This window comes from Trifolium pratense, linkage group LG5 (assembly GCF_020283565.1).
Source record: "Trifolium pratense cultivar HEN17-A07 linkage group LG5, ARS_RC_1.1, whole genome shotgun sequence".
NCBI lineage: Eukaryota > Viridiplantae > Streptophyta > Magnoliopsida > Fabales > Fabaceae > Trifolium > Trifolium pratense.
The window spans coordinates 26,042,164-26,069,144 of NC_060063.1; the positions used below are offsets into that span (position 1 = coordinate 26,042,164).

The 26,981-nt window shown below is 31.7% G+C and overlaps 4 protein-coding genes across 4 annotated transcripts; 3 read left to right on the forward strand and 1 right to left on the reverse strand.

Annotated features, from left to right (window-relative positions):
* Window positions 1-651: 651 nt before the first annotated feature.
* On the forward strand, window positions 652-5,796 carry LOC123885426 (mechanosensitive ion channel protein 1, mitochondrial-like). The gene is made up of 7 exons (XM_045934708.1): window positions 652-785; window positions 927-1,779; window positions 2,082-2,359; window positions 2,993-3,093; window positions 3,567-3,674; window positions 4,646-4,867; window positions 5,482-5,796. The coding sequence occupies exons 2-7, from the start codon at window positions 983-985 to the stop codon at window positions 5,587-5,589; spliced, it is 1,614 nt and encodes a 537-aa protein (XP_045790664.1). The 5' UTR covers window positions 652-785; window positions 927-982; the 3' UTR covers window positions 5,590-5,796.
* A 3,852-nt stretch (window positions 5,797-9,648) lies between these two features.
* Window positions 9,649-15,333, forward strand: LOC123884148 (probable polygalacturonase). Its single transcript, XM_045933168.1, has 6 exons — window positions 9,649-10,097; window positions 10,429-10,764; window positions 12,315-12,435; window positions 13,277-13,451; window positions 13,934-14,004; window positions 14,436-15,333. Exons 1-6 carry the CDS (start codon window positions 10,062-10,064, stop codon window positions 15,134-15,136), a joined length of 1,440 nt encoding a protein of 479 aa, XP_045789124.1. The 5' UTR covers window positions 9,649-10,061; the 3' UTR covers window positions 15,137-15,333.
* A 239-nt stretch (window positions 15,334-15,572) lies between these two features.
* Window positions 15,573-20,063, reverse strand: LOC123884149 (mitogen-activated protein kinase homolog MMK2). The gene is made up of 6 exons (XM_045933169.1): window positions 19,676-20,063; window positions 18,402-18,531; window positions 18,150-18,287; window positions 17,222-17,554; window positions 16,345-16,528; window positions 15,573-15,925 (listed from the first exon to the last, which is right to left on the reverse strand). Exons 1-6 carry the CDS (start codon window positions 19,828-19,830, stop codon window positions 15,750-15,752), a joined length of 1,116 nt encoding a protein of 371 aa, XP_045789125.1. The 5' UTR covers window positions 19,831-20,063; the 3' UTR covers window positions 15,573-15,749.
* On the forward strand, window positions 20,014-26,352 carry LOC123886338. Its single transcript, XM_045935666.1, has 9 exons — window positions 20,014-20,023; window positions 20,844-21,127; window positions 21,917-22,064; window positions 22,192-22,284; window positions 22,636-22,710; window positions 24,087-24,176; window positions 24,369-24,404; window positions 24,507-24,601; window positions 26,113-26,352. Exons 1-6 carry the CDS (start codon window positions 20,014-20,016, stop codon window positions 24,089-24,091), a joined length of 615 nt encoding a protein of 204 aa, XP_045791622.1. The 3' UTR covers window positions 24,092-24,176; window positions 24,369-24,404; window positions 24,507-24,601; window positions 26,113-26,352.
* The last annotated feature ends 629 nt before the right edge of the window (window positions 26,353-26,981 follow it).

Here is a 26,981-nt window from a genome sequence, read left to right on the forward strand (position 1 = left end):
ATTAGCGGATATGTCTTTAAGGGACCTATTCGGACCTTTTTTTCTTTAAGGACCAATGTGAAACCAAAAATGTCTTTAAGGGACCATTTTACTAATTAAGCCTATGTTATATTTATCTTTAGCACTACAATTATATTTATGAGTAGAAGATTTGAAATACTATTAAAATTGATGAGAATAAATTAGGTGGTTTAGTAATAATTACGTTTAATATATTATTATGGGCCCGTTTGTTTTGACTTTTTAAAAATAATTTTTATAGTGTTACATAATTTTGTGTAAAAATTTTTTACAAAGAAACTTTTTATAAAAGCTTCAAATAAAAATTTGGTTTGTATAGTTATTCTTAAAATGTTATTTTAGCCATTTCAGAATTTAAAAAAAAATATCATTTTATTAAAACTTTTTTTGAATATCAAAATTTCAAAAACCTATTTCAAATAGATTTTCATAAAAATCAATTTTAAAAAACTATAATTTTAACTATGTTTTTTTTTTTACAATGAACTGAGGATCGAACCCCAGGACTTATAACAATTTTAACTATGTTTTGATATTCAATAATGTATATTTATCTTATATATAATGTCAAAATTAATATTCCAATTTATAAAAATGAATATAAAAAAACGTATAATATTTTAAAAAAGGTTTTGTTTAAAAAATACAAAAAAAATCCTAACTTAATAAAACCATAGTAAGCCTCAAAAATGGAAGTTAAGAACCGTCTTCTCTGTTAGCCGTCGACGGCAATTTTCCGGCCATCAACTACTCCGGTTGTCCCAGTAAGACCAATCTTTTACCTCTCTTTTCTTCATACATTCTTAGGGTTTATCAATTCATTCAATTAATCTTAAACTTTCAAATTAATTAATCTAATCTCACAATTGCATTCTGATTACTGATTACTGTTCTTTACTTTGCAGATTAACAACGTCATTACTGTATTCTTTCAATTTCTGAGTTCTTACTTTGCTTAACAATGGCTGCTGTTAGGTTTTCTCATGTAAAATGTCTACATAGTTCAATCAAGGGTTATTTCAATTTCCAAAATGTTCATAATTACCACTGTAACCCTAATAGGACTTTGAGCTTTGCAAAAATGTCAAGTTCTTGTATTGATTTGTCGAACCGTCACTATTCCAAAAGAGAGTCAAAGTTAGATAAGAATAAAATGTTTGCTCAAAACCAGTTTAGCAATGTGGGATGCAGGGGTTTAAATGCTGCATTTGATTCTAGATTCTCGAGGGTATGTTTTCAGAGGAGTGTTGTTAATGTTCCTTTTGCCAGTAGTGCGATGAGTTTGCGAATGTATTCGTCGTCTTTGGGTGGGAAAGGAAGTAGTGATGGTGTAACAGAAGTGGCTACTGGGTCTGGTGTGAGTGATGTTAATGGTGGTGGTGATTCGGTTGTTTCGGGTGATTTGGTTGAGAGGATGAAAGATACGTGGAAGAGTGTTGTAGAGGCATCTTCATATGTTGGGGAAAAGGTTAAAGAAGGTTCTGATGGTCTTACTCCATATGCTCAACAGTTTCTTGATTCACATCCTTATCTAAACATGGTGGTTGTTCCGGTTGGTGGTACTTTAACTGCTACTCTAGTAGGTTGGTTCATCTTGCCGAGGATTTTAAGGAAATTTCACAAATATGGAATGCAAAGTCCTGTTTCTCTATTTCAAAGAAGCGTGTCTGGGGAGACGGTTCCGTATGAGAAAAGCTTTTGGGGTGCTATGGAAGACCCAGCGCGATATCTAGTTACCTTCTTAGCATTCTCACAAATGTTAGTGCGTTACTTAAATTCAAGGATATTCTTAGTCCGTTTTTTTCTCTCGTTTTAATAGTATGTGTCCAAGGTTTTAAATAGCTGTTGCGGCAACGGTTGCGGTCACGTCATAATCTTTGATATTGTGGGGAATTGTGGCCGATGTGGCCTTAATCACTGTTGCATTGCGGTTTTGGCAGCACCAGAAATTGTTATGCCGCGGCCCATATTGCCGTTGCAGACCGTTATTTAAAACCTTGTATGTGTCATTTTTTTATTACGTATTTGGTTGTGTGACATTTGACTTTAATTTACTGCAGTGCTGCAATGGTAGCTCCAACAGCTATAGCCACACAATATCTTGCACCCACTTGGAGGGGTGCAGTGATACTTTCATTTGTATGGTTTTTGCATAGATGGAAAACAAATGTTTTTGCACGGACACTATCTAGTCAAAGTGTACTTGGACTTGATAGGGAGAAAATGCTTGCTCTAGACAAAATCTCATCTATTGGTCTATTTGGTATTGGTATAATGGCTTTGGCTGAGGCATGTGGTGTGGCTGTGCAATCTATTTTAACTGTTGGTGGTGTAGGAGGTAAGCATTAAATTTATTGAATCTTGTCAGTTTGATTTTACATTGTTATAAGGTTGACGGAGGTATGAAAACTCTTAGTTAGATTATAGGTTTTAGGAAAGAAAAGTTTCTTATAAGAATATCAATCTGGTTGGAAGTTGACACCATTATATAGAAATTGATATCCACTGTGTTGGGTTAAAGTTTTTTTTAATAAATTATAATCCTGGTGCAGACAAATTAGCCAATCTTGGTCTATCTTTGCAAAACTATGTATGGTGGGTTGCTAGTCTTTTTTATCTATCCTTTGGTGGTGCCTCAGCTTGCTAGGCTCACCTTGCTTTTTTAAAAAAAAAAAAAATTAAAAATAAAATCCTGGAGCATACTACTTTTATGGAATATATTGGTATTATCCTATTGAAGGATTGAATGAGAATGTGACGATAATGTTTTGATTCACAAAATGAATTGAATTGAGGGTAAATAATACTGTATAACTTGGTTTCATGAAAATAATACCTTCAACTTTGAAGAGATAAATAGTTTTAGAGCTGTAAAAGAAGTAAGAAAAATAGAATAGAACACTTTATTTGTTTGTGTTCCTATTGGTGAAGTTTTTCATGGTTCTGTATTTCTCTCTTAATTTTTATACAGGAGTTGCTACTGCTTTTGCTGCCAGAGATGTACTTGGCAATGTGTTCAGTGGTTTATCTATGCAGTTTTCAAAGCCTTTTTCAATTGGAGATACAATAAAAGTACGTGGATTTAAAAGACTAGATACAATAAAACAAAATTAGATGTCTTTTTATTGATGCAAACTAGTGTTCATTCCCATACGATTTTATGAACGGCATACTTGCTATCTGTTTTACACCTGTATGCCCTATTTGCAATTATGATTTTTTGGTGAGGAATGTCAATCATTTTTTACACCCAGGGGAAGTAATAATATTATACTCATTACTGGTGCCTTATTCTAATTTTCCATTATTTATATTACGTAGTACTAGTATGTAGTGCATATATAAATGTCGCATATACATCCAAGGGTAGAGTAAGGGTTAAAACACTGGAGGGGCCAAAACTAAAACAAAATTAGGGAAGGATTTCTAAGAAAAAATAAAATGAAATTTGGAGGACCCTAACATTTTTTACGAGATAAGATTATCAGTGAAATGCAAAGATGTGATATTTCTTGAATGTGTCTGAGAGATTGTGCAAACTGCAGGCTGGATCAATAGAGGGTCAAGTGGTGGAAATTGGTCTTACTAGCACATCATTGCTGAGTCCAGAGAAGTTTCCAGTCATTGTGCCCAACTCATTTTTTTCTAGCCAGGTAAACCTTCCTTTTCCCCTTTCCTGCAGTCCCTTTAGCAAAGTAGAGAAGTAGGTGCCACATTTTAAAATTAGTCGGTCCTACTTTACTGCTTTGTTCCTTTCTTTCTCTGACTGCATATATGCATTGACTTTGAAAGAGCCTAATCTGTTCTGAATGCTCAAACATTCCTAATCAATCATGTTGTTCTTTGGTACAAATTTATCATAGAAAAATATGCAATGCAACTTGTTGTGAAATGCCCACCGCATGTCCGTTGTGCATAGTTGAATCTAATTATTCTCTATTCTCTAACTCCTCATTGAGTTATAGTTATGTTGTTTGGCTTTCAAGCAATAGTATGAGCAGGGTTCTTATAATCCTGTAATTTATTTATGTATAAATATGTTGTTCTATGATTCTATCTTATTAGAAAGATTGCATGCCTCCTTCTCCTTTGTATTTTTTAAATCATAATGTGTATGTTAGTAAATAGATAAATATGAATACATCATGGAAGAAAGACGTGATGTATCATGTATGTGTATGTATTTCAAACAATATATGTTTGTTACTTATTGTGTAGAGGAAAAACGTTGGTCAAATGATTTAACAACGCATTACCACGTTTTCTCCTTCATGGTTTGATTTTGCTGCTGTCTTTACATTTATCTCTGAATGTTCTTCTCATCAGTTTCCAAACTGAGGCCAAGTTATCTGATTGGTTTACTTGATTGCACCTGTATTTTAAATTACTTTATTTTGGATCTGAATATATATATGCGAGGAAACTTCTCTAGAGGATATATCAATTTTGAAGCTCACACTTCACATTTACACATCTGTGTGGACAAACTGATGCACAAGTTGTTGCCTTATAATCTCAATAAGATGTTACTAGCTTAAGCTTTTGATCTTAAGATTATGACAACTTGCTGCTTCAGTCATCATGGTTACGACTTACAACTCTCTTTTCCATGCTACCTTTGTAGGTAATTGTGAACAAGTCCCGTGCCGATTATCGTGCCATTATTACCAAAATTCCTCTGCAAGTCGAGGATTTGAGTAAGATTCCCCAGATATCAAATGATGTAAACAACATGTTAACATCAAATGCAAAAGTATTTTTAGGAAAAGATGTTCCCTACTGTTTCTTGTCACGTATAGAAAATTCATTTGCAGAACTGACTCTTGGATACAACCTCAAGAACATGGTACATAACTCATCTGAATCTCTGAATTAATATTTATCAACAATTCGATATTATGTTTGCTTTACACTGAATGACTCAATTAATCCTCTGTACAATGCTTTTGGAAGAATTATTCTCAAATGACTTTATGAGAGGTGTGACAATTACATACAAGCATATTGAAATATGAAATGCCAATCTATCTCCTCCGGGTGTGCTAGGCAGGAAGTAAACAATTGATATATTATCTTTTGATTTTCTTTATTTCATCTTATACTGCATTTGTTATGTTTTCGGCTTGTTATGCTTTTTTATTTTTTTTGTGTATTGAACAAGGAGTATGCAAAAGATATCTCACTGTACCTTAACTGCAATAATCAAATTTAGATAATCTGAATTAGTAACTGACCAATAAGGCATAGAAGCACAGTTTAGACATGTATATAAAAGACTATTAGATGAAACATAGTCTGATAGTTCGAGGTTGAGGGAGATCAAATTCCACCAATTGCATTATTAGAAGCACAAATTGCATTATTTTTGTAATGTGATGCATCTTTATGCTCAAATTCTACCATACTTGGTTGTACATCTTTTTAACTCTTGTTTATCTCATATATTATTCTTTCTTGCAGCGCAAACATGAGTTCTACTCTGCAGAACAAGATATTCTCCTGCAAGCAGTTCAGATCATTAAGAATCACGGTGTTGCTCTTGGCAGTACATGGAATGATGCTAAGTAGCGTACTCAAGACAATTTTGGGATGCTCTATTTCAAGATGTGATAAACTTAAATATTTACAAGTACAAAGTTTTCAGCTATACTAAGTAGTCATCATTTGCAACCAAAGCAATTTTCTAACATTAGTTGGATATGTATAGTTTGACTTGAAATTTTAAATTTTGATTTACTGAATGTTATAAAAAGTTTTACATGAGTTATGTCATTATGTGTGAGCAACAAAATCTACCAAATGGGTTAAAAAGTTGAAGGAAGTTTAGGAAGCCTTTGATTTTTAACATGGAAGATATGGTTTTTTTTTTCCTCATATCCAGATGTGTAATTTTGGACAAAATGGTTTTTTTTTCCCATAAAATTTCTTTATTTTTTAAAATTTAAAAACATAGTTTAAAAAATATTTTATTATAGTTGGATAAGTATTTGAAAAACAAAGTTGAACTTATTCTTAAAGACATGAGGAGCACTGTAATAGTCAGGACAATGTAAGTTGTAGAACTTGATGAAGGAACTTCATCCTCTCTATAATCTTGATGAGACGCAAATCTGCATGGATTTTGAGCATGGAAATTCGTCAATTTTAGAACAATTTATTCAACAAAAAAAAAAGAAGTAATGCACGACAACGATAGTATTTTAAAAAAATCTATATTGCCAGAATTGATTCCGAATCAGATTAAATTGGTGATGAAAGAAAAAAAAACATTTATATATAATATATGCTCAAATTAAAATATTATTCTAAAGTTTATTTAAAAATAATTGTCACTTGTAGACAACAATTTTTGTTCAACCTTGTTTATTATTTATACCATGATCAAGACGAGAGTGGGATGAGTTCATTAGATTATTATAGTAGATTACAATGTGTAGTTTCTATAAAAGTATATTATAATCGCCATTACTTAATTGAAAATTAGTGAGTAAATTCCAAATGATATGAATTTTAGAGGTTTTGTTCAAGGCCAAGTCTAACATGAAGACTTCATAAGTCTTGAAGCCTTTTCCGGTGCACAAGTTTTCAATATTATTATAACGGATATGAATGTTACAAAATTTAATGTTAGATTGAAAGTTTATATTTTTAGATCATCCATAATATTTTTAAAAAATATAAAAAATGATTTGATATGTTATTGAAACTCGTCAAAATTAACAGTTTATGAGTTTTATCGAATATAATTAATCTTGATTGATTACAATGACATATCAAATGATTTTCGATTTCATTAAAAAAAATTATGGATGATCTATATGATATAAACTTTCGATCCAACCGATGGATATTGTAAAATTCATATTTGTTATAATAATAATATTGACAACTTGTGCATCATGAAAGACTTGATGAAGTCTTCCATGTTAGACAAAGCCTTTATTCAAATTCCACTTGTGCTCTTAATGAGCGATAAAAATAAATATAGGTCAAATACATCCGGAAGATCTTTAACAAATAGGTATTTAAGTTTTTAACTTTTGCACCATTACTTTTCTTTCAGTAATACTTCTTTTAAGTTGGTCCTCAACTGATTGAGTCCCATGGTTCACATGAGATTGAGCTTTAAATTTCTTATGGTTCACGTTAGTGTTTTTATAATCATAAACATGATAACTATAAAAGTAACGATGTAACAAATTATAAACTTAAACGACTTATCTGCTATTTGAAAAACTTAAAAGACTTAACTACAACAAAAAAACATGAAACTTAAAGATCACCTAATTACATTTGGCTAAAGTGAACAATTTTAAGAAACAAAAAACAAAAATGCTAAAATATTTCTAAAAATGCACTATCTTTAACTAGTATGTTTTTCTTATTTCATCACAATTATTTTGTTGTCATGAATCTTATAATAAACACATTTTAAAAAAATAAAAAATATTTTTACAAAGTAAGGAACTCATAAATTAGTGAGAAAAGTTTTAATTGTAATTACTAGGTAATTAAACAATTCATAGGTAAGGTAATGAGACCACGACAAAAGTTATGTGAATGTGAAGTGGGTCGGCAATGGTGCGGTAATGGCGTGAACGTGAAGGGTAAAGTTTCATTGTGTAGGGTAGGGCCCTTTATATTCCAACACAACACAACAATAGTCCAAAGTAGGAACCACACTAACTAACTCAATTACCTACCTACCCTTCTCAACTTTTTCACTAACTCACATTTTATAAAACAACAAAAATATCTTCACTTGAAATTGAAAATGGATTATATAATGTCAAAAATTGTTGCAATGTTGGACTTTAAATAAAAATTATTGTACTCACATAGTCACATGTTTCAATGCATTTAATAAACGTTGGGTTTTCTTGGATACAAAGATTGTGGATTATGAAATACTTAGGTTCATGATACTTTGGCTTATTTCACTTCTTAATCTAATTATAGATGTGAAGATTGGCATCATTTTAACATTCTTTCATTGTCTACTTTATTATTAGAACCCACAACATTTTTTTAAGAAGTTTAATGGCTAAAAATTCATTTTTTAAAGTAAATAAGTGAGTGTATTAGAGTTCGAACTCGGATCCCTACATGACGAACCAAAGACATGTTTTATTTTTTATTTTCACGACCAGTATCCAGCCTATTGGACAATATAACCTAACTTTGAGGTCAGTTCTGACATCAAGTAATTGCAAACCCACCCGATCACGGGACCGAAGACATGGTTTAATAGCAACAATAAATTGATTTCCACTAGTGAGGTAAATGTTATTGGTGCTAGTGTTACTGGATTGTCTTGTACTATATCGGATCACAAGTGGTTGAATGTTACTAATGCAAAAGGGTCAGTGTGGTGACTGTGATACATGTATAAATAAATTATTAAATATGTAATCTTATGTAATATTTAATATGAGGCTTAAATATAAGAATTGTCCTTGTAAAATATTTTATTTATTTTAGTCCTTCCAAATATATAACATTTTGTTTTTGGTCTTTTATATATTCCGATGATTTTAGTTCTTGCAAAATATGTTCATGTTCAAATTAATTCTTGAAACTTTGAGAAGAACACACTTCAAAGTTTCAAACCAACACCGGTACGTTATGCCAACCTAAGTGGATTTCTCCTATGAATTTTTTATTAGAAAGTGTCCAGTAAAATTTTAATCATTTATTTATTTTTAATAATATCAACCAAACTAATTAATTTAAATGAATGACTATAGTCTATAATAATGAACTCTAAAGCATATTATCTCTCTCCATATTATGCAAAAGACATAAATCTTTTTCCTGTATATTTAAAAATGTGACATAGCAGTTACTTTACATTTGGCATATATGTCATGTGTGCTCAATAAGGTTAAGAAAATGACATTTGAAATAGTTCGGTGCTCATGTGCAGTTAATAATAGTATTTCACTATGTTATGTGACTCATGTCATGTGACAGCAGCTATGACAAAAATTATCTACTATATGTTTCATGTTTCCACTCATAAAAAACATAGGAATTTTAATCAGAAATTCACTGTTGACATGTGACTATATGAAGTACTAATATCAAATATCAATGTTTGTCAACTATTCCAAGTTATTATAAATTAATAATGCAACTTTTATATAAAAAAAATTAATATGTAACTTAAATCTTTTGTTTTAGATATAGATTTACTGCTGTTAACACGATTCGAATTTAAAATACAATTTTATAAAATAAAACGATCTTAATTGCCTATCAAAAATCAAATGACCGAGATCAATTACAACACCATGCTGATGCTATTACTACATGAATATATTCTGATTCAGATATAAATTATGTTATAAAGGCAAGAGAAAAATAAGAAAGCAATGGAATAATTGTATTGATGAATTCATGTTTTGAGAGAGGCAAAGATAATTTTGGAAATATACCAAAAATTATTGGTCTAAATAATAAGAGATTTTGATTTCGTAAACCCGTAGTTAGGAGTCCGATATCTGACTCCTACATAAAAAAATTTGATTAAAAGAGAAAAACTCATCTTTATGCCTCACAAATTATTCGACGGATATTTGTTTGATAGTTTACTCCTTAAATTCTTGTACTTGTAAACTCCAAAACAAAACAGCCAATGATGGATTGGAGAAAAAGTAAATAACTTATACTCAAAGTTGCATCTTAAATATTAATAAAGCCTTGCAAGCAACAAATATACGTTCATTCTTTTCATGGCTCCTAGAGATAACCAAAACAATCTTGGACTTATATGTTTAATTTTATGTCCAAAAAAGACAGAGTATTTACAATATATTTTCCCCCTAACTAAAGGTATTTTAAAGTATAGGTTATAGCTATATTTAGTATTTACCAATTTATTTATACATAGATATTAGATAATCATTTAGATTGCTTAATTTGTTAAACAATATCCATAAACCTATTATCCATTACAAACCTTCCCCTATAAATACTTGACATTGCTTCATTCTCCACATATACCTTAAACAAAAATACCAAAGTACCTTTTTCTTAGGATGGAACTCTTGTGGAAATCTCACATGAAGATACATGTAAGAACCTTTTCCCTTCTTTGTGATTCTACTTATTCTTAGAAGCATTATATATTGTATGATACTTGTAAATCTTCAATGTTTGGATTGGTATTTGGTATATTAGAATTAGCAGAATCATAATGTGTCACCGTAATTTTAGCATAAACTACACTTTTTAGAGTTTCAACGAAATTACGGTGCCACTTTGATTTAGTAGAGTCACGATGTGGCACTGTGATTTTGGTAGAAGTTACATTTTGAAATTTCGTCAAATTTATTATGATTTCTTAAAATTTTAGAGTTACATATACCTTAATTTTTGACCAATTTTTTTGTTTTTGTTTTGCAGGTAATTAAATTGGTTTATGTTCTTGTTTTGGTGACACTAATGAATTCTAAGGTAGCTGAGAGCAGAAAAGACAAAATTATAAGCACTTCTTTTGAGTACAATGCTATAAATTGCAGGGCACATAGTGTTTCATTAAAGGATTTTGGTGGTGTTGGAGATGGAAAAACATCAAACACAAAAGCTTTTCAATCTGCAATAAGTCATTTTAGTCAATATGCTTCTGAAGAAGGTTCTCAGTTGTATGTTCCTGCTGGAAAATGGCTTACTGGAAGCTTTAATCTTATAAGTCATTTTACATTATATTTACACAAAGATGCTGTTCTTCTTGCTTCTCAGGTATTTGTCTCATTTATGTTCTTTGATGACTAAGTAACCATAAATTGAGATCTAATAACTGATTTTTATGATTCATTTTGTTAACTCTTTCATTATTGATTACTATATGTTACCAAAATATTAGTTATCAAATGATTTTCAATTTTCTAAATTTTTTTATGGATGATCCATATGATATAAATTTCCAATCCAACGGTGGATTTTGTAAATTTCGTATTTGTTATAATGTTATTCATGACTGGTCCACCATATTAGAATTTACCCGAATATCATAGTCCTTTTCTCCGAAGACAAAGAATTATAATATTTCATCCTCAAATATTTTTTTTTTTATTTTATGAAGGCTAAATTGAAAATGGTTAATTATGTTTTACCTCTCTATAAATATTTTTTTTAAAAAAATAATCATTCTTTCAGTCCATACTCTTACCAATTTTTTTTTTTCACTCTTTAGTTTCTTATCAAGATTAACATACAAACTTTGTATATTTTAGAGACTATATAAATGAATTAATTTTTTTAGGAAGCAAAATGAATTTCTTTTCAATTTTATAGGGACAAAAATTATATTTTAAATCAAGTTATAATCTTTCACAATTTTCACTATACTTTCTTACATAACTATCCTACTTTTAATTTTGGAAGTGATGTTCTTGTTCCTCCATAACCATTAAAACTATTGGATAAAGATAATCCATTGATTGTAGTGTTTTAACTAATGCTTGTTGTTCCAATCAATTGGACTCATTTACCCTTTTTGGCACATTTCCTTTATGAAGTGATGCTCTATGTATTGTGGAAAACTTGTATGAGTGGACTTAATTAATGGAAAATTAATAATATATTCCTGGTTTAGTACTCTAGCTAGAATTCATGAAAGTGTTTAAGAGGATTCATTCACTTGAATTAAAATTGAGGTAACATGCTACATGTCCAATAAATAATATGCAAATTTGTCACAAGGTTCATTGCTTTATTCTTTTACAAGAGTAGAAAACTAAGCTATCAAAGCATAATTGTTAATTAACTATTGAAAGCAATATACAAACTCCTAAACCTTTGATCAACTCTAAACTATTTTAACACTAAGTTGAAAATTTTATATTAAATTTTACATCACATTTATTTTTAGAGTAAAACCATACAAATATGAATCACTTTATTTTTTCGTCAAAAAATGAATCACTTTATTTTAAACTTTAATCTCAAGTAGCATAGTTGCTAGAATTTCACTTTTTTAAGATGAACAAGTGAGAGTGTTTGAGTTCGAACTTCAGCCCCTGCATATTACATACAATGTATCTGTCAACTGAAATACTGAACTATATTCATAGTACTCAATCATATAAATTTTACATAATCACATTTATTCAAAAAAAAAACAAGTTTGACAAATATTCACCAAAACCAAACCATACACACTAACTTTGTGAATAGTAATCATTATGTGGTCCAATGAACTTTTGTTTAAGGGGTGTGACACATTTTTGGCACTTTCATGTATGTGGCATAATATTTTCTTTGTATTGACAAAACATATAATTGTTTAGGATGTAAATGAATGGCCAGTGATCAAACCACTACCATCCTATGGTAGAGGAAGAGATGCAGCAGCTGGAAGGTACACCAGCCTCATTTTTGGAACAAATCTCACTGATGTTATTGTCACAGGTATGGAAAAAATGTTGTAGGGAACAATTATCAAACTAGTAGTTTAGGGTTGGTGTAACATTTTCAGCAAACATGTGCTACCCATCAAAACTTTGAATTTCAATTCCCAAAATTTACTAACTCTAGTGGAATATATTATGCATCTTTCTAGCTATGTATCAGGACATGATTATGAGCAAAATTCTACATTTGAGATTTTTTGAATAATTTAGGTATATAAGCCTATAATATAGATCAAATCAAAATAGAGATGTTTGGCGATGATTCTTCTCTAAAAATAAGTTTTGTTTACTTTCTCTATCATTACATTTTATTATGCATCTATCTAGTTAATTATGGCCAAGTCTAACATGAATAAGTGGTTCATGTGGTGCACCATGCACAAGTTTCGGATAACATTATAACGAATACGAATTTTACAAAATCGACCGTTGGATTGAAAGATTATATCATATAGATCATCCATGGAAACTTTTAGAAAAATTGAAAATGATTTGATATGTTATTGAGACCCGTCAAAATTAACGGTATTTAATAAAACTCATAAACCGTTAATTTTGATGGATCTCAATAACATATCAAATGATTTTCAATTTTCTAAAAATTTCTATGAATGATCTATGTGATATAGTCTTTCAATCCAACGGTCAATTTTGTAAAATTCGTATTCGTTATAATATTATTCGAGACGTGTACATGGTGCACCATGTGAACCACTTGTTCATGTTAGAAAAAGTCAGTTAATTATTTTGTGACTAATGATGGATGATTTGAATATCTGTTAGTATTTGTGGATTAACTTTATATAAATGAAATTATGACATTGTGGTAATGGCAACAGGGGATAATGGCACTATAGATGGTCAAGGATCATTTTGGTGGCAACAATTTCACAGCAAAAAGTTGAAATACACTCGTCCTTACTTGATTGAATTAATGTTCTCAGACAACATTCAAATCTCCAATCTAACCCTCCTTGATTCTCCATCATGGAATATTCATCCTGTTTATAGCAGGTAATCATGACCTTATCACATGTCACTTACATACATGTTTAGCTAAATTGTATTTTTTTTGCCTCTAACTTTAAACAACTTTACGATTTTGGTCCCTAACTTTTATAATAGTATTTTTGGCCCCTAACTTTAGCCCCCTTTGTGAAACGCCGACTCCACTAATTTTGATCAAGTCATCGCACATATGGACAGTGACTCACATAACATGCTGACTTGGCATTTGAGTCACTGTCTACGTTTGCGTTAACTTGGTCAAAGCATTGCGGGGCCAACTTTTTGCAAAGTGGGCCAAAAATGTTATTATAAATGTTCAGGAGGTTAAAATCATAAAATTGTGAAAGTTAGGGGACTTACAGTTTAATTTAATCTTGATGTTTCTAAAAGCCTTTACATCATATTAGACCATTTTGCCACTAGATTATTACACATGTGAATTCAATTTCAATTTTAATGATCATAACAAAATTTTTAACACTATGCAGCAATATTATAATTAAAGGCATAACCATCATTGCTCCTATAAGATCTCCAAACACTGATGGAATCAACCCAGGTCAGTATTTGAAGATTAATTTTAGAATAATGTATTTAATGTCATAACACTAGTTAACCCAAACAAGGAATTTAATTTAATGTCAAAATTAGACAGTTCAAATTTTAGTTTAGTTTCATTTTTTAAAATATGAAAATTATGACGTTAAAATCAGCACCGTCCGAATCCATATGGAAACAAATTTTGCGTTTCTGATATCTCAAAGTCACGATGTAATCGTCTGATTTTTATTGAACAAGATTGTCGTGACTCGGCTTTTCAATGAACACAAGTTGAGGGAAGGACAAAAAAAAATGTTGCTTCAAGAAAAGTTGTATTGAAAAGATAAATTTTTGTGTTTGCTTCCACCAAAAGAAACAAACAAGCATTTATATATATATATCTTGTCATTGAGTGGATTACAACAATTTATCCTTTGTTTTTTGCATTAGATTCATGTACAAACACAAAAATTGAAGATTGCTACATAGTTTCTGGAGATGATTGTGTAGCAGTGAAAAGTGGATGGGATGAGTATGGCATAAAATTTGGATGGCCAACAAAACAACTAGTGATCAGAAGGTTAACATGCATTTCACCATACAGTGCAACTATTGCCTTGGGAAGCGAAATGTCAGGCGGAATACAAGACGTCAGAGCCGAAGACATAACAGCCGTCAATACCGAATCAGGAATCAGAATCAAAACAGCTGTAGGGAGAGGAGGGTATGTGAAAGACATATATGTAAAGAAAATGACAATGCATACAATGAAATGGGCGTTTTGGATAACAGGTAACTATGGTTCACATGCTGATAAAAAATATGATCATAATGCTTTACCTGAGATCAAAAACATCAACTATAGAGATATGGTAGCTGAAGAAGTCAGCATGGCTGGTAATTTAGCAGGAATTTCTAATGACCCTTTTACTGGAATATGCATTTCCAATGTGACAATTAGTATAGCTGCTAAAGCTAAGAAACAGCCATGGACATGTAGTGATATTGCAGGAATCACAAGTGGTGTTACTCCTAAGCCTTGTGATTTGTTACCTGATCAAGGATCAGAGAATATCAAATCATGTGATTTTCCATCTGATTATCTACCTATTGATATGTTGGAGCTGAAGAAATGTACTTACAGCATTTAAACATGCATGAGTCAATTATTAAGATGTAATATTTAGTTCTTTATTTACTGTTAGTGTTTTATCATGTTATTTACAAATCATTGCTCAAGCTTAGAAATGTATTGTATGTTAATGTCAATGTCAAATTATAGCTATGAAATGAAACAGCTTTCTTTTTCTCTATAAGTTGATTATATGGCTTGATATTAAGCTGCTAAGACACTTAAGCGTTACAACGCCGATCTTAATCAAATTTGGCTTTTTTGTTTGTTTCTTTTACTTTGCAACTCGCTGTAATTAGGATCTTTGGCACTATAGTCAGTCCAGGGTATTTCGACAACATCGTCTCTTTGGACCGGCTATGAGACTAATCCTCGGTTCAGTACACCAGAAAGAAGTGGAAGTTCTTGGATTTTCTAAGTGCAGAAGCCTTTAAGAAATTATGCTCATCATAAGATAATATAAGAATCAGAAATGACATTAAAATAAAAGACACCTTACAACAAACTTAGTATTTCCAATAAGTTACATATCTTCTCTTATGGAGAGCTGCAACTTCTCGAGTACCGTCAAAACTCATAAATTAGTCATCAAATATTTCGCTAAACATATACAAAGAGTAAATACAAAAATCTCAGTGAATTGGTGGATCAGGATTGAATCTCACAGCTTCTTTCCAGATGAGTTCCTTGATATCTTCTTCAGTGAACATTGGTTCCTCAAAATCAAAATTGAAAGGTCTGGCACATACAGGTTCCTCATTGATATCATGAAGAGGTGCCATGTATGGATGGCACAACGCCTCATCAACTGCAAAGCATCATGATGTAAGGCACAATTAATCAAAATAAGATAACGAATCCTGTCATATATATAAAAGTCTATCGATATAGATTGACAAAAAAAATGGAAAAAGTTTACAACAGTGTTCTCAGAAACAGACGGGATCGGTCGGTTCAAGTTGAACAGGGAACCGACCGGTTTCTGTCTGTTAGAACTGGGTTGAACCACAATTGGTTCAACCAGTTCACTTTTCAGATTTTTCCTTCAATTTTTTTTTTCTAAATATTTTTTTCTTTATTATTCATCCCGTTCAATCGATTGAACTATAACCTGGAGGTTGCACTGGTTTGATCTCTGGTGGTTTTTAAAACATTGTTGTATAACGTACAGTAATGTTATTACACAATGGCCTAAGTGGTGAAGGGTTCAAATTTAAGCTATTTTACCTTTAATTCGCTTGCTCGGATCAAAGATAAGCATCTTCTCTAGCAAATCAACAGCACCTGGAGACATGTTGGGAAACCTAGCAGAAAAATTCTGTTTTGGATATTGTGGAAGCTGTCTTACGTATCTACGAGCATTTTCGCTGCGTAGGAATCCAAGGCTGGCATCATCAGGTGAACCTATCAGCTGTTAAACAGAAAGGACAATTTCCATGTTATAAAGAAACCACAAAATCTGAATCTATAAGCACTCTTAATTTACTGGTTGTAATTTATCATGTATATATATGGCCTCTACACATTCCCAACAAAACAAAAGGAAACCAAAGGAGCAAAGGTAGAAATACAAGTAGACCCAAACTGAACTTATAAATCCAAGTGTACCGAAAAGAACCGAACTGTGACAGGCAGTTCACGACCTGAACTGAACCAGTTTGGTTCATGTTCTTTTCAGTGCAGTTTGATTTTGGCTTTTTCAACAGTCCTAATATTCGATTCTTTTTTGTTTTTTTTTAAACATTCCTAATATCAGTTAATAATAATAATAATAATAATAATAATAATAATAATTTGGTACAGCTTGGTTCACAAAAAATTCGGTTTTGCTCAGAAAGGTATAGTTCTTTTTTCTGTAAAGGTAGCTCTGGTTTGGTTCAGAAACACAGAATTAGTGCACCTAACTTTTATACCAGTATGGTTCGGGACGAGCCATTAACATTTCAGTTCCTGAACCAAACCCATGAACGGTCCTAGATACAACATATGGACCTAAAGGAGCAAAAGAAATACAAACAAATGAAAATATAACGAGTCTACGTTCACTTTTAGCAATTAAGGAGTCTAGCAGAAAATTTGGTTTAAGTTATCTAGCTAATAATACCTCTGTGACCAGTCTCAGCTGATGAACATAATCTCTTCCAGGAAAGAGGGGTTGCCTTGTTACGATTTCACCAAGTATGCAACCAACAGACCAAATATCAATGGCTGCTGTATATTCTGAACAATTAAGAAGCAGTTCGGGAGCTCGATACCACCGAGTAACCACATACTCAGTCATAAAATCTGTTTCTGATGTAGTTCTAGCGAGACCAAAGTCTCCGATCTTAAGGTCACAGTTAGCATTCAGTAGCAAATTGCTAGGCTTGAGGTCCCGGTGCAAAACATTTGCTGAATGTACGTATTTGAGCCCTCGTAACAGCTGATACACAAAATACTGGAAAGAAAAAAATAAAGATATTATTAACAGCTGTAAGACATAAAGTATAAGAATTATGCAACAGTGCCTATAGCCTCGGAGACCACATGGTGCCCATACTGTGTAATGGATGGTGTGAGCCCCACAAGTGAGGTGGAACCTCCACCTATAAACAGATTGAGCTCCATCTGGTCTCCAATGGTCTGGGCTCAACCTGTAGACTCGTAAAACTTGACTCGATACAAACTAGTTTGACAAGAAAAAGTTAAGGTAGGTGATGATGAGGCTGCAGACCCGAGTTAACATAGACCCGTGGTTTAGAAGGCACATTCTAAGAAACCTAGGACTTTGTTTTAAGAAGAATAAAATTTAAGTGCATTTACTTATGTGTTGGTGGTGGTTTTCTTCACTTAAAATACAATGTTTGTCGGCATAACAAACTCCGAGACATTTATGGATTTGACAAGAAAAAGCTTGACAAATGCTTTTGCCTTTATCACCGGTTTGTGTTCCAATAAAACCAAAGGAAAATACATTAATCATGACATTAACTATAAGGGTCAACAAGGTAGGTTAAAATTCATATGCTAAGATAAATAGTTAAAGTTCTAACCCGACAATGATCATCTGTCATTGGTTGATTGGAACGTATTATTTGATGTAGATCTGTATCCATCAACTCAGAAACAATGTACACATCATTGAAGTTCTCCTTCTGTGGAGGTCTTATAATATCTTTAATCGACATCACCTGCATTGGAGAAATAACTGATAATTAAGCACTAAAAGCCTACATTTTTGCAAATTGAACACCAACAAAGATATTAGAATCGAAATCCAAGCTCAAAATTTTATCAAAAATTACATTTTCATGGTCCATATGCCGAAGAAGTTTGATTTCCCGTAAGGTCCTTTTAGCATCTATTCTGTTGTCAAATGCATTGCCAATCTTCTTAATGGCAACTTCCTCGCGTGTCTCAGCATTTACAGCAGCACTGAAAGAAATGAAAAATTAATATTGTCTGTTAAATTGTTGATAACATAAATCTATGTCACATTACGCGGATAAGAAAACCGAACTTCCTTTCAACCCTAAATAATAAGAAACCATCTGCAACATACACATGGCGCTCGGTTTAATGAGTCTAAACATACAAAGAAATGTGCTGTCAACAGTTTCAAAGTATCAATATCACTAATCACTCAGAGATACCAGAAGATTGACCCACCATTGACTCGAGAAGAATCATAGCATGACCACTTTCAATTGGATAACAACAAAAATTGAATGAAATATGAATGTGTAAAATAATTGGCCAAGAAACTTATAGTTATGAACTTTTTTTTACGAGTATATAAATTACACAGGACTAAATTTTGATTCTCATTCATTTAAGATATCCCAATATAATTGAAACCATGGTAGAAACAGTGGATCTTACATTTTAGAGTCAGAAATCACGATAATAAACTTAGCAAAATAACCACACAATGATTAAGCTCAAGAATACTGGCGAAAAGTTTCTTCATTGTCACACTAAAACCAAAACATCCAATTCAATCTTCATTCACTCAAAAAACAGATATTGCCAATCAAGCTAAACATCCTCACAAAAAGGCAAAAGACAAATGGACAAATTAACCACTAAGGCCCTTTTTAGATAAACAGGTTAGTTAAGTGCTTCTAAACTCAAATTGCATAAGTCTTTATGTACAAGCTATCTCTATAACAAAAGATAAAATAAAGTCAAACTGTTTTCATAAGCTATCTGAAAAGCTTACAGAATTATGTCGAAATCAGCTTATGGACGACATGTCATAAGCTGTTTTCATAAGCTCTCTCAAACAATCTAACAAGTAATTGCTTGTACCAGATAAGCTCAAATAAGTCAATCTAAACAATACCTAAATGAAGCAGCAATCCCACTTCAAATCTAAATCCAAAGTAACAAAAAGGGCCTAATTTGTACAAAAATTACAACTTTCATGCTTTAAAATTTAGATAATCCAAAAGTATCAGAATTGAAAAGAAGTACAACATAATTTAATTAATGACTACCCTTTACACAAAAATGCAAAAACAAAACAACTAATTAAGCAAAATTGAAAGAAACAACAAAAAAATGATTTTTTGCTTACCAAACAATACCATAAGCACCTCTACCGACAGGACGAATAGGAGGGACATATTTCCTAGAAACCTCAAAGAGGTTACCATAGATATTGTACTGCAAGTAGTGTCCACCATGAGTTGGTATTCCTCTGATGTTATTCTCAGCTGATTCAACAGACATGTCTTCAAAGTTGAAATGAAGTTCTCAATTCAAAACCAACAAGAAAGAAAGAAAGAAAGAAAGAAAGGGGAGTGACCCAATAAAGAAAGGATGTTTTAGAATAGAAAAGGATCTAACTTTAAGGTTGTTGACATTTCAACTATGAGAGAGAGAGAGAGAGGTGGCTATGATTATATAGTATGAATGAATGAGGGTTTAGTACAAGTGGACTTACTTGTGTCAACTCGTGATCAAATTCACTTTTCTCTTTCACTTGTTGTTTATATATCGCAACTGAATAGGCTAATCCTGATTTTCGAATAATATTAACATATTTGAATAAATATTTTTTTGTGTTTTATAAATGTTAGTTCAACTGTAAAAAATATCAAAATTATTAGGTTGGATGTCGTGACCCGGGTTTGAACCCGGATTTCACTTCAGTGGATTACCAGACAAAAAAAAATTGTGCATATTTTTTTTATATTGATCGATTAGAAATTGAATTAAGTATCTATTATTATCTGTGAGAAATGTTGTTGGTTTTGGTTTACTTTTTAATCAACTTTGGTGTGCTGTGTCTTTCAATTTCTTCTTCCAATTCCAATGGATTTTTCTTTTCATCTTTCTTTTTTTATTAGTTTTTCATGAAATATATTCTTCCATTTTTGTTAGTCTTTCTGAAATTAAATATGCAATTACAAGGATTAATCTTTTATCGAGTTAGATAGAACAATAATGGACGATAAAACTCTTTGTTACTATTGGGGCCTAAATTCTCTATAAAAATTTGTATTTTTTTAGTGTTTAAAACAAGGTTTTGGCCACTTTATGCTCCGACCAGCTCCGACCATCGTACACTACAAGAAAATACGTGATTTGCTACCAAAAGTTTGCTACGAAACGTTTTACTAGTTAATTTCAAGTATATTAGCCACCATTCGACTTAAATTTATTTTATATTACTTTTTTTAACAAATTATTACTATTCTTATTTATTTATGTTTTAAGGCTTTATCTCATTGTTATCTCAGAACACGACACCGCTTTTACTCTCTATGGTGAAAGTGAAACCGCTCCCGACCTCGCTCCGATCTCGCTCCGATCTCCTCCACACTGCGACCTCGCTCCGATCTCATTCTCACTGCAATCTCGCTCCGGTCTTGCTCCGTTCACGATCTCGCTCCGACATGGACTCGATTCTCTTCGTTCTATTTCTCCTTCTCTCTATAAATTGTTGTTCGTTTTCTATCCCTCTCGTGGTTGTTATTCTTCGTTGAAATTTGATGTTCTCCTCTGTTTCTTCTCCGATTGTAGTGTATGTTAAATTTCAACACTCTAATTTAGTTCCTTTTCACTAATTGTGCTTTGGATTTGAACCCTATGAATTTCATGTTTAGGTTTTGCATAAATTGAATTCATTAGGTTTTGCAAAAATTGAATTTAGGTTACTGAATTTGTTCACCAAATTGACAATTAGGTTTTGCAAAATTTGAATTCAGGTTACTGAATTCACTTTACTTTATGCGATAGAATTAGATGATACTTATTGGATTGGTTCTATAATTCACATTTCCGGTGGCTGGTATTTAGATGATACATAATTCTTATTCTTACAAAAAAACTTTGTGTTGAGATAATAATCCCTCTGTATATTGATTGTCACTTTCTTTATATGTGTTCATAATGATTTCCAAGGTGGCAGCAGATTCTCAAGAGTTGGTGGCAGCAGATTCTCCTCTTGGAAGGACTCCACGTTTTCAAACTCATCACTAACAATGAACCATTTCAAAAATGAATTGAAAGTTAGACGAAAGTCTTACATAGCTTAGAGGTATGCATGCCTTAGTATGAATATACTTATGTAGTTATAACTTATGACAGTATATAGATAGCTATCCAATGTATAATTTTCAGCGTTCAAAATAACACTTCTTCAGTCAAGTCTTCATTGCAAACTACTTTATAGCTATACTTATTGTGAAGGGATTATTTATATTTGATGGATTGTAATGAGTAGTGTACGGTGCTTGTAGTCTTTGATACTTTCAATTTGAAATTTGAGTTTCTTTTGTTTTTGTATGCTTAATTACTGTTTGGCAAATAGGCATGTGAAAATGCATTGCGGTGCATTGGTAATAATGATGTTCAAAAGCTTGGAAGAAGTGTTTTTCCTGAAAATTTGAAGGCTACTACTATCAGCGAGATTACTAGGCTCAGGAACGTGGCAATGACATCAATTACTTCACGCTCTGGTATATCTTCATCCGCTCCATTAAACATTCTTGCTAGTATTTTAGGTATTAATTCTACCAAATTAATTTCTCTAAAATCAAAAGGAATGCATCTAATCACCATTCCTCCAACCAAACTTGACCTCAGTGGTTGATGAACGGACTATCCAGATGCCGGTAAGTCTACAACAAGAGACAGATACTTTACTTCAGTGGTCAGATACCAAAGTAGAGAAAGCTGGTAAGTTCATTTACTGGTGTTTCTTGATTGTGGATGCCACATTTATCTTCTGCTAATTTGCTTCCTTAATCTGTTTAATCATTGTAAGATGTTTGTTGAAAGTTGACTGCTTCTAACTTCTAAATTTAGATTTAGGTGATAAAGTTACTTTTGTTTTACTTGTTTGACCAGATTATTCCAAAATAACTTGTATTGGTCCTCAGACAAAGAGTATGAAGAATTCTTTCCATGAGTTTTTGTCATATCAAAATGCGGAAGACTATCTTTTGTTTTTGTTATTATTAAAACATCTTTTGTGTTAGTTACTATTGTCCGTTACTCTGACATTGGAAGTAGCGGTTGATTGTGTAGGAGAACGTATATTTCGTGTTGGTTCAGTTCGCTACATAATGGATCCTTCCAGGCAGACTCTTCAGAGGATTTCAGGTGAATGACATTTTGAAATTTCTTATCATTTTATGAGCTAGTGGCCTGTCAAATTATAAAAACTCTGCTTCTATGTTCTCCATAAAGGGGTTGTTAGTCGAGTATGATGATGATTAAGGTGCAGGAATAAAATGCAGATCTGGTTTTGTATACAATACTCCACAATAATTTGTTTGCATTATATTGTAGATTGTATGTTTGGACAAGGAGAGGTTGTAATACTGTAACATGAAATAAAATAAAATCATTAAGTTCCTTTCTTTTTCTGCCATGCTGGGGATATTAGTAGTAGTATGGCCGTTATGGTCATTCGTTTATTTTCTGCTGGTCCTATCTTTATATTGTTTTGAATACTTATATCTCTTCCAAGCAAGTTAATAGGTTTTATCACTATATTGATATTACAAAGTTTACCTTAATTTTCTTTGTAGATGATGAATCCCTGTCCTCTGCCTCAATCAATCTGGTTTGCTCATGTTGTTTTATCTTTTAAAAGATGAATTGGTCTCTCTCATACTTGGCTGATGTCATGTTTTCTTTATAAATTGATGATCAGGATATCACAGTTTTTAATGGTGTTCTGTAGTATCTGTCATACTTAATGGTCTCTCTCATACTTATTTCATGTCGATCATCTGTGTATCTATGTGTGAAAGTTAACTCTGGAAATCAGTTTCTCCTTGATGTGTTGTGATTTTTCACAGTAGAAATTGATGTGTTGTGACTTTTAAGGTACTATGTGTCAAGATTTTATTAGATTAAGTTATATATGAACTTTCCTTCTCTTTGGATCTGTGATATATCTTGTGCAACCTTTGGATTACGCTAGTAATATTTGTCACACTTCATATATATGTAATGGTACTCGGTTGAATTGCTTGTTTCTTCTTTTATTTGTTTATGGTTTTGTGAATCTGTGCAAACACATAAAATGTCTAGTACCTAGGGAAGGATAGGTGTGATCAAGTACAATAGTGAATTTATTTCTGTTTGTTTACTTCTGTTTACCTTAACACTACAACCTTGTCTTGTTTAGGTTCCTTGTATAAACGCAGTACACAATGCTATATTTTTGTGACTATTTTGAAATGCTTATAGGGAAGGTTAGTGTCTTATGCTTTTAATGTTTATGCTCAACTTGCCTACAAATATGGCTATAGCAGATATTGTGGCTTCATGTTTTCCTTTACAATAACTCAAAATGGTGGCATAATTTTGTTGGAATGCGATTATATCATATGCAGGTTGTTACTACCTTAATGTCACTATGATAATAATGTAGATTTTGTTGTTAGCATGACATATGCAATGTTATCCTTGTTAGAGAAACTAAATGTGGTCCAAGGAGATATCTTAAAATTCTTGTTTTGTGATAGGTTGACCTTCTACTGGAGGTTCTTAATATTGTGTCTGGTTTTGGTCCAACTTCTGGTTCAGCTCTTACCAGCCATATGGATGTTGACAAGGTACTCCTTCAAACACATGCTTGGTCTTTATGAATTCATTATTAGTTAACCTTGAGATTCAGTTAGGCTTGTTGATTCCTATAATTGGAATTTGGTTTGTTAACTGGTTGAATTATTGTGTGTGTGTGTGCACGCACGCGTGCGCTTTTAAAAGGAAAAAAACTCATGCGCTTTTAATTGTTTCTTGAACAGGGTAGGTTGCTTAATTTGTATCTGTTATTGATCCAGGTAATTAGTGTTTGCTTGCTTTGGTTTACTATTTAATTACTAATCTTCTCATTAATGTGTATATATTACTTATGAACCATCTTTGCATATTGTGTTTGTCAGCAAGGAATCCGTCAAGATTCTTCTCCAAAGACTCTGGATATTGTCAATCTACTGCATAATAATACTGAACCATTCTGCCTCCACGTCGCAGAAAGGTATGGTTTTAAATTTATTGAAAAAACTTGGAACTTGCATCTGCAAATATGGTTTATTTTCTTGAAGTAAGGTAGAGTTAAGCATACAACCATGTTTATATTTGTTAGTTACCCAAGAAGAAGAGGTCATTATCATTCTTCATGGAGCTATAGGAAACAATTATTTTGATGTTCCACTCTTTACTTATGAGGGAAAATTATATAGTCTCATTGAAATTTATATGAAACACGACACAATTTAAAAATACAGTCTAGCTAGGGACTATACAACTATACATACTTGTATAGTTCTCAGATCTGTAATTATACTCAATTGAATTGAACGAATTTATTACTTTTCGTTGATCTCGCACTATACATAGTTCATCATATGGTAACTATATATAGACTGATCCCTAGCTTGAAAATCTTACATGCTACACAAAACTCAAAGGTTTAAGTTCTTTTCACATTCTTTTCACAAAACTCGTCTGGTACTTGGTGTTTTAGTTTTTGTTGGATGATCATTGGATCCAACTGAATGATTTATTTTTTGTCTGGTACTTTGTGATTTAATTTTTTCTTTTCACTCTTATCTTTCTGCTAGTCTTTTTTATTAGGCTTAAATGTAGTTTTGGTCCCCAAAGTTTCACAATTGCTTGATTTTGGCCCCCCACATTTCAATTGCTTGATTTCAACCCCTAAGTTTCACAATTGCTTGATTTTAGCCCTCCAAGTTTCAATTGCTCGATTTTGGCCCCCCATATTTACCTCATTTTGCATTTGTTAGCCCCCCGTTGACTTTTTTGATTAAAAATTGCTTATGTGACATTTTTTTAAAAAATTTAAATATGTTTTAATTAAAAAAATTTAAAAATAATAATATTTGCTTTTATAAAAATGTATTAAAAATTGTTTTTTTAATAAAAGGTTTAATAATTCTTTTTTATTTAAAAAAAAGTTTACAAAGTTTTTAAAAAATAGTTCATAATTTTTTTTACTTTTTTATATAACAAAATTATTTTATAAACTACATATAATAAAAAAAAATTATAATTTAGTTTTTAAAAAACAATTTGTAATGTATTTATATATTTTTAAATACTTATTTAATTTTAAAATGCCACATAACCAATTTTTAATCAAAAAATTCAACGAGGGGCTAGCAAATGCAAAAAGGGGTAAACTTGGAGGGCCAAAATCGAGCAATTGAAACTTTGAGGGCTAAAATCAAGCAATTGTGAAACTTAGGGGATTAAAATCAAACAATTGAAACGTGGGGGGCTAAAATCAAGCAATTGTGAAACTTTGGGGGCCAAAATTACATTTAAGCCTTTTTATTACTTCACTCATGTTTTTGTTTGATGTGGTTGAGTTATCTTGGGATTTTCCTGTTAATAAATTCAAAGTAACACATCTTATCTTGACTTATGCTTCACAACTATATATTTGCACAATACTTGAGTTTCTTCTCCGTGCTTTTTTTGAAAATCTATTTAAACAATGCTTATGTTCCTTGTTTTGATTTGCAGGAAGTTGACTTGGTTAAGGACGACATCAAAATCATAGACATCCCTGTGCACTTGGTTAAGGTATATTCAACAATGGAGTTTCTTTATGATGTTTTTGTGTGTGTCTGTATTCAGCAATGGAGTTCATTTATGACTTGGGTCAATTAATGGAAAGGGGGAAATATTGGTATTTCCTTTAACCCTTAAAATCTTTGAAAATTTCCAAGTATAACATGCATATTTGCTTCATTTAATTTAGCTTTTTTCAAATTTGTAACGGATGATAATTAATTTATAATTAGCTCTGTTTTGGGCATGGCTTCATAATTACTCCCTCCGTCCCAAAAAGAATGACCCAGTTGACCGAAACACGCATGCCAATGCATAACTTTGGCGACTAATATCTTTAATTGTATAATAGTAAAAATTATAAAAAATTGATATTTTGAAAATACTCATCGAGACGAATCTAACAACATCTTATATGTTAATATTTATTTTTATTTATTAGTAGAAAAATATGGTCAAAACAATATATATGAATAGTGCATATATTCAAAATGGGTCATTCTTTTTGGGACGGAGGGAGTAGCATTTTATAATTATAATTTTTTTTCTAAAAAGCTTGAATTTAGCTTCGAAATCGCTAGGAAACATAAATTTTTTAACAATATTTAACTATGTATTTATTGGGAATTAGCTAGGATTCTCAATATATTAGTTGCAAGTTAGCTAGGAAATGTTTTTATAGATGATTTGCCGCCCAATCCATGCTACGCCCATATGACAGCTAATTCATAACAAATCTGTAGCTAACTCTGTTTTACTAGAGATTAGCTACGCATTAGCTAAAAACGCCATCGTAGCTAATACCATTTTTTCTTGTAGTG

Bases quoted from the DNA above. Each gene is read 5' to 3' on its own strand.
- LOC123886338 (XM_045935666.1), top strand. The intron at 22,065-22,191 runs GTATATCTTCAT...ACTTGACCTCAG, and splicing joins ATCAATTACTTCACGCTCTG to TGGTTGATGAACGGACTATC. The intron at 22,285-22,635 runs GTAAGTTCATTT...TTGATTGTGTAG, and splicing joins TACCAAAGTAGAGAAAGCTG to GAGAACGTATATTTCGTGTT.
- LOC123885426 (XM_045934708.1), top strand. From the start codon at position 983: ATGGCTGCTGTTAGGTTTTCTCATGTAAAATGTCTACATAGTTCAATC. The intron at 1,780-2,081 runs GTTAGTGCGTTA...AATTTACTGCAG, and splicing joins TTCTTAGCATTCTCACAAAT to TGCTGCAATGGTAGCTCCAA. The intron at 4,868-5,481 runs GTACATAACTCA...TCTTTCTTGCAG, and splicing joins GATACAACCTCAAGAACATG to CGCAAACATGAGTTCTACTC.
- LOC123884149 (XM_045933169.1), bottom strand. From the start codon at position 19,830: ATGTCTGTTGAATCAGCTGAGAATAACATCAGAGGAATACCAACTCAT. The intron at 18,532-19,675 runs GTAAGCAAAAAA...CATTTCTTTCAG, and splicing joins GGTGCTTATGGTATTGTTTG to TGCTGCTGTAAATGCTGAGA. The intron at 15,926-16,344 runs GTAAAATAGCTT...GATGCTTTGCAG, and splicing joins TCCGAGCAAGCGAATTAAAG to TTGATGAGGCGTTGTGCCAT.
- LOC123884148 (XM_045933168.1), top strand. From the start codon at position 10,062: ATGGAACTCTTGTGGAAATCTCACATGAAGATACAT. The intron at 12,436-13,276 runs GTATGGAAAAAA...TAATGGCAACAG, and splicing joins CACTGATGTTATTGTCACAG to GGGATAATGGCACTATAGAT. The intron at 14,005-14,435 runs GTCAGTATTTGA...TTTTTGCATTAG, and splicing joins CACTGATGGAATCAACCCAG to ATTCATGTACAAACACAAAA.